The following is a 7,694-nucleotide window of genomic DNA, read 5'->3' as shown; positions in this document are numbered from 1 at the left end:
GCTTACACGCCCGCTCCTCCGAAACCATGAAAAGCAACGCCACCTAGTCTCGTCAAAATTTTCTTCTATTTCTTTAGTTTGTTTTATTTTCCGTTGAGAGTTTCGTGTTTTGAGTTAAGTTTTGCCTAATGCCGCATCTCTGAAAGAGTGCTGTCTAAAACTTCACAGCTCCGCGTTGCCAGCCAACGCCCAACCACTGGCATCCCAAGACTGAACCTCCAGCCAATCAGCAACCTCGGGAAACCCCTTTCGGCAACCAGACAAGGAAGGAAAAATCACAGGAAAGCAAGTACCTCCAGATTCTAGCAAAACTGGTGCATTTAATATAAATTTTAACCTCATTGAGGAACTCAATGCGAAGGTTAATTAAGTGATTGATGGTTGTTCAGATCTATGCAATTGCACATATTGCTGTAAACTTGGGATTTCACATTTTCAACCTCTTAAACTAATTATTTCCTCACTTTCTCTCTTTCTGCAACTTGTGTGTGAATGCGTGTGTTAGATTAGTTTATATGTCTTAGATTTATCCAATAAATCCTTATTTATATTGAAAAGAGAAGTATCTCATGTTTTGTGCTCACAAGTTAATGTCTTAAACTGCCGATCTTGTTACATGTGCTAATTAATAGTGTTGTCACTATATTTTGGATATTGATATCCATTGCAGAATTTATGTCATACGGCTCATTCACTGAATCGCTGGCCGTCTCAGTGATCAGCCGTAAAACAGTGATGCTGTCCTAATTCCCTTACATATTAATGGTGGAGTTCCCTTTAAAATCTTAAATGATTCCCTTTGAGCTAAATTGACCTGTTTCCCTTACAATGGACTGCACCAGAATTGCCAGTTCTTGCAGATGTTGCCTGCTCTATATGTGGCCTTTCCAGTATTGGCTCAAAGCCCATGTTCCGTCCCATGCCTGTCGCCTGGGCCGGTCTTATATCAGGGTAACCCATCGATGCATCAGAGCTGTGGCCCCCTGGACAACTTCTCGCCTGTTTCTATCAAGTGTTCAACTGGGACTGACCTCCAGAAAGAAGGTAGTTACGACAGATGCATCCAACTTGGGTTGGGGAGCTCTGTTCAAGGGCAACCCAGCATTCAGCTCCTGGTCAAGTCTGGAGCAACGCCTGCATTTCAACTGCCTTGAGATTATGGCAGTTTACCTGGCCCTAAAAAACTTCCTGCCAGCCTTAAAGGGGCACCTCGTCCTGGTCCGCTCAGACAACATGACGGTGGTAGCGTACATCAATCACCAAGAGAGTATCAGGTCACGCTCCCTTTACAGGATGACTTGGCGCCTCCTGTTATGGGCACAGAGTAAACTTCTCTCACTAAGTGCAATCTATGAGCCTGGCAGATTGAACCTATGAGCAGATGTGCTGTCCAGAGGCAATGTAGCTCCAGGAAAATGGAGGCTACTTCCTCCAGTGGTTCAAATGATTTGGTCCATCTTCGAGAGGGCAGAGGTGGACCTCTTTGCCTCAGAAGACAACTCACTGCCCAATTTATTTCTTGAAACAGCGAGATGCCTTGGTCCACGATTGGCCCAGCGCTCACCTGTATGCCTTCCCCCCCAATTTCCCTGCTTCCTCAGGTTATCAGACAGGTCAGGGAAGTTAAATGCTCAGTCCTCCTGTTGGCCCCACTCTGGATGAATCAGACGTGAAGCTGGCCATTCAATCAACAGAAATGATCTGGTCGTTAAATTCCTTAGGGGAGCTTGGAGATTGAACCCGCCTCGTCCTCATACAGTGCTGACTTGGGATTTATCCATAGTCCTAAGGGCCCTACAGGGCCCTCCATTTGATCCACTCCATTCGGCCAAATTGCAGCCCATGTCGCTTAAGACCACCCTCCTCTTGGTCGGTCAAGTGAGTGGGTGACTTGCAGGCACTGTCAGTCAGTGCTTCCTGTTTTGAGATTGGGCCTAATGACTATAAGGTCGTCCTCAAACGGAGACACGGTTAAGTATCTAAGGTGCTCTGCACTCCATTTAGAGCCCAGGTTATCACCCTTCTAGCACTCCCTGCTGCAGATGGTGAGCAGGGTCCCAATCCACTCTGCCCAGTCCGGGCCCTCAGAGTGTGTTCTGTATGTTGAGTGTTCTGGTCTGTTCAGACACTCAGAGCAGCTCTTTGTGTGCTTCGGAGGCCGCTCTAAAGGGCTGCCAGTTACTACAATCTCACTGGACAGCTGATGCTATAGCATAGGCTTATGCCTCAGTTGGCTTGCAGTGCCCAATAGGTGTGAGGACCCAGTCCACCAGAGGAATGGCCTCCTCCTGGGCGTGGTTTATTTTGGTGCCTTTACCAGATTCTGTAACTTGGACATCCCAGGCACGTATTTTGTCATCTTAATTCTGCCCCGTTTTCCCTTTTGTATATGGAAAAGGCTATATCTTGTGGTCCTCAGCCTAATGGCTCATCTTGGCTCATGCTTATAGGAGTCCTCAACACAAGTGTTCTGGGGCTGGTCTCACAGAGAAGGCTTCATTCTGCATCTGCTCATAGCATAGCACTATTGGATGCGTTCCCCACAAACATCAGCGACACAACCGGAGAGATAGGGAACATACGTACGTAACGAAATTATGTGTACTGCGTGCCATGCATTAGTATGGTACTAGCATGCAGCTAGACAAAATTTTGTGTGAGTTAGAGGAGTCTTGGCCCATTTGAGCATTCTGCCATTGTAAATCTAAGGCACTAATCTGTAATAGAGAACTGGATTGCTCATCACGTCATAAAAGAGAAGTCACAGCGCCGCTATATTGGTATTCCCGAGTATTCCAGAGTATTCCGACACATTTTATTGAATTAATAGGAAATTGTATTATTTTAATGAGAAAACATCACCTAACGAGTAAGTGTTTTTATATCTGAAGTATCCCTGTACATTCTTACAACGCAAATGACAATAGTCATTTGTTTAATGTCGGGAATTTCTCCATATTGAAAAGTTACTTATCACATTCATTACAGTAGTGAACATCAGATGAACATGATGAACATCAGACGGATAAGATCCTCAACATATATATTACAAATGCTCTTCCTGAAATCTGAATAAAAATGTATGTTTTGTATGCGCATATACCTTAATTCACCTTTTACAGTTAGCATATTCACTGTTGTGCATAACATAACAACAATGTAATTATGTTTGTTTTTATTCATACGGTATGATAAATGTAAATGTTTCAACAATGAATTTGCTCATTTCTATTGAAATTGTAATGTTAGTAAAACACCATTTGCGCAATCTTGTAGAGTCTGAAATAGATGTTGCTCAATCAGGAAGAAAAATACATGCTTTATAACATCATTCAAAGAAATAACACTGACAACATACGGTATGGACTTAATGACATGAAGCTTTATTTCCAAGATGACGCATGGTAAGCTTTGAATTTCAATACAATATAGAGCAATACAGTAGCAGAGGCTTGTATTGTAATATTTATTGTAAATTTGAATATATTTCTGAAACTAATACCAGCTATATGTTCATGTTTATTATTTTGTGCATAATTACGTACATAAAGAAATTTATTTTGTGTTGGATCAGTTACCTGTGCCAGCAAGTGCGCAGCTGACACACCCATCTTAACGATTTCAATATATCACTTATCCAGCCCGAAAAGACCACATTGCAGATAATGAGCAATCCAGTCATTATATAGATCAGTGGCCTAGGGGAATTGTGGCATCTACTGGAATTCCATAAGCTGGATCATTAGATGCTGAAGCTGATCTAAAATCCTTAGGATGGTTTCCTTAAAAGGTATACAGGTTTCAGGCACAGTTTTTTTCTTTGTTCCTTTTTGTGCATCAAATGTGAGACGTGAAGTACTTGTACAAGAGATGTGGTGAAGCGCACCACATAAAACAATCCTTTTTAAAGCATCAGTACGAGGATCTGCAGTAATTTAGCCAACGAGTCTGCCATGTTCACTGAAATAGATTATGGCAATATAAGTAATTTATTGTGCTGCACTCTAGAATGAGTATATTCCTCCATGCTGCATATGCAGTCATCAGAAAAGGAACACTGTTTCAGAGAAAGAGTAAGTTACATTTTGATTACATTTTAGATTATGAAGAATTATTTTTTTTTGAATAAAATAAATGATAATCAATTCACAGTAAGACCATGAACGTGTTAAGTATATAGGTTTAGTTCTGATTAAAAAATAAATAATAAAAAAACATGAAGGTGGAGACATTATGACAGAACTATACATTGTTTAGAGAATATATAAATAACTATTTATTGTTTAATAAAACAAACTGACAAAACAGTCAGCGCCATGTCTCCATGATGCTCTGGTGTCAAGATATGGCACGGGTCCTCAGAATACTGCCCAAGAGTTGGTGTCTTAATCTATTTTTGCTTTAATTTTTTATCATATCGCAGTTAAACCTGTCATCGCAACATCAATCGCATGACATCTTTGACCAGATAATGCAGCTGTAGTGTGATGGATTTACAATGACATAACATATGAAATTTTTCTAACAAAAAAAAAATTTCAAACATTACAACAGATACATTTTTAAGATCTTCACAGTAAACGGAAAAACTCTGCTCTGAGAAAAGTCATCTGGGAGTTGATAAGAAATACTTTAATAAGTACAAAGATTGAGCCGCTGTGAAGGCAACTTCATCATATTTCATCATTCTGAGTCCTGCGTCAAAGCTTAGACAGCAGATCATAGTAAAGCACCAGTTAGACAGCAGATCACAGTAAAGCAGTGGTTAGCACTTTCACACAGAAAACACACAAAAAATAACACGCTTTACTATAAGGGGTCACTGGAGATGTCAAAGTTTCAATAAGTGTCGTTAGCAGTTTTAAAAATGCATAAAGCACCTTAAAGGACCTTTCAAAATGCTCAGTAAGACTGATATAAATCATCAGTGTTCTTTCAGAGGGGTTGACTTTTTAAAAGAAATTGATAGATAATTTTGAGTGAAAATAGAATAGAATAGAATTAATAGAAATGTTGGCACATCACAGTTAACCAAACTACTGTACAATGTTGTTAAAAGACTACATTAATAAACAATACACTAATATGTGACAGATATATCACAAAAAACTAATGAAGTGATAATGATTGTACTTGTGCCATTGTACTTGTTAAAGCTATTATGTAAATATCAGTCAATATTACACAAATACTAATTTGATTTTTATTTATTTTTTGCACTGTGGAGAAGTGTCAGCAAATGAAAATGAAAGCTAAAGATACCACTGTGGGACACTTTGCTTTTCTCATGGGCTTTAAGTGAAACAACTTTCCCAAAGGCCTTCACATTAAAACCAAGAGAATTTCTTCTCCAAGGCATCTGAACAAATCACTGGGGTTAGATTTTAAGCCATGCCAGTAGTCTCCAGTAACTGAGGCTTAATCAAATGGAAAGATGAAAGCCGCAGAAAGATACGCTCTCCTTCTTTAAACAATGAGCAGAAAATCACACAAGATTTCACAGAGTGCCAATGGATCCAAAAAGGAAATTAAATATTTAAACTGAGACAAAACTCCAAAGCAAGGGCATTTCGGTCAGCTAATGAGACCGGGCAAAGGATGTACTGGATATCTGATCCAGTCATGTCTGTGACAGCAGCTTTTGTGTCTACTTCTGAACTCCTGGGGAAAGAACAACAGACATTTCTGAGCACACAGTGTTTTCATCATCAAGGTTCATGATTGCTAACAGCTAGTCGACAAAGCTCACTGCATATTGATTATACCCGTCATTTGCCAAATGTCCCTGTTTTAGAGAAAGCCAACCACATAGTACAACTTATGTATATTATTTAGTTGAGGCAATATAAATTGTTAAAGCCATTTCAAATTTCAGATGATAATTTAAACTTTAAGACTGGCTTATAATAGCATAGTAGAACACATTACACATTAGTATTATTTTTGGTGTGTTTTTGAACAAGATGAGAAAAGGGGGAGACTTGATAGTGTTTAATGTTCAATTATATTTGTGAGCTATTTCAATTAACCTGGGTTACCATGGTGATCAAGAGCGGAGCTTTTGCTTAGGCTGAGAAGAGGAGTGTTGCCAAGTCAGCGGTTTTCCCACGGAATTGGGATACTTTAACTTTAACTAACTGCTGTCAAGTTGGCCATTTTAAGGGCTGTCTCAATCACAAAATTCTTCCGGTGCATTGAAAGGTTCGCTCCCTGAAAAATCCCACAATGCTCCACAAACACCAGAGTGCATTGATGTTCAGTTACATCACATTTCTGAAGCACGAAACACATTACAAACATCCTTTTTTGAATTGTATTATTAATTAATTAATTAGCTGATATTTTATCTAATGTAAAGATATTCAGTCATTTTTAAGTAGTCTTAAGTACCCAAACACTTTTGGGACCATAGCAGGTTAATAGATTAACAAATGACACAATGACCTTCATCATCAGGTATAATTTGTGCAGATCAATAAATCTGAGAGACAGTGTCACAATAAGCATTAAAGCATGCATAAAAACAACCATATCTTGTTAAACACACATTTCAATTCAAGCTAAATCCCTTACCTCCTGTGATATTTTACATACGTGGATCCCCTGTCGTCCTCCAGTTCCTGAGCTCTGTTCTGTGGGTGTGGAGGCCTGTCGTGGCTGTACTTGTGTCGCTGACTTAGGTCTTTAGTGCTACCTTTCCGCTCAGCAGAAGGGAAGTCATAATATCCCTTCCTTTTGGCCTTCAGTCTAAGCTTATTCCTGTAGTGCTCAATGTCTGACTTCTGTTTCAGAGCCAAATTCACCTGTATACACATAGAGAGAAAGAGAATGGGGATTGGTCAATCATTCACTAAAAAAAAATTGCATGCATTAAAAATGTCGCTCAAATTGATTTCCCACAGGTAAAGTGATATTCTAAAAAAAATCCTTTGCCAGGTCTCTTTGAAGCCCAAATTTGACTAAATTAAGCAAGAGTACCCATTGAAATAGAGCCAAATTCACCTGTATACACATAGAGAGAAAGAGAATGGGGATTGGTCAATCATTCACTAAAAAAAAATTGCATGCATTAAAAATGTCGCTCAAATTGATTTCCCACAGGTAAAGTGATATTCTAAAAAAAATCCTTTGCCAGGTCTCTTTGAAGCCCAAATTTGACTAAATTAAGCAAGAGTACCCATTGAAATATGCTTTTATATATATATATATATATATATAATAATGTTCTTTTTAGCAACATCATATGACCCCTTTAAATAACCTTTCAAAATGCTCAGTAAGATAGATTTAAATCATCAGTGTCCGAATGACTTTCAGAGGGGTTGACTTTTTAAAATAAATTAATAGATATTTTTTTTTGGCACAAGCTTCTGGCACCTCGCAGTTAACCAAACTACAACACTGTTAAAAGACTACATTAATAAACAATAGACTAGTTTTTTGTAATATATCTGTTGCATATTAATTATTGTACTTGTTAAAAACATTATGTTTAAACCATTGTAGCTGTTTAGGCCATCATGGTGTAAATATCAGTCAATATTACACAAATAATTAAGATACCACTGTGGGACTCTTTGTTTTTCTCATAGGCTGTTAAACAACTTTCCCGAATGCCTATCATATCAATTTATTTTCCAAGGGCATCAGAACAAATCATTGGGATTAGATTTTAAGCCGTTCCAGAGGACTCC

At 38.7% G+C, this 7,694-nt stretch overlaps 1 protein-coding gene across 1 annotated transcript in view; it reads right to left on the bottom strand.

Moving 5' to 3' along the window:
- Nucleotides 1–6,815, bottom strand: part of LOC107571498 (UPF0606 protein KIAA1549L-like) — a 19,045-nt gene extending 12,230 nt beyond the window's left edge. The window contains exons 1-2 of the mRNA XM_016257813.1: nucleotides 6,574–6,815; nucleotides 6,391–6,481 (exon numbers count right to left, since the gene is read on the bottom strand). Of these exons, the coding sequence (XP_016113299.1) occupies nucleotides 6,391–6,481; nucleotides 6,574–6,815 (333 nt within the window). The remainder of the gene's footprint in view (nucleotides 1–6,390; nucleotides 6,482–6,573) is intronic.
- Between the last annotated feature and the right edge of the window lie 879 nt (nucleotides 6,816–7,694).

This window comes from Sinocyclocheilus grahami, unplaced genomic scaffold (assembly GCF_001515645.1).
Source record: "Sinocyclocheilus grahami isolate Dianchi unplaced genomic scaffold, SAMN03320097.WGS_v1.1 scaffold1602.1, whole genome shotgun sequence".
Lineage (NCBI taxonomy): Eukaryota > Metazoa > Chordata > Actinopteri > Cypriniformes > Cyprinidae > Sinocyclocheilus > Sinocyclocheilus grahami.
Note: the sequence above shows the minus strand (reverse complement) of the source record. Positions and strands in the feature narration are given on the sequence as shown.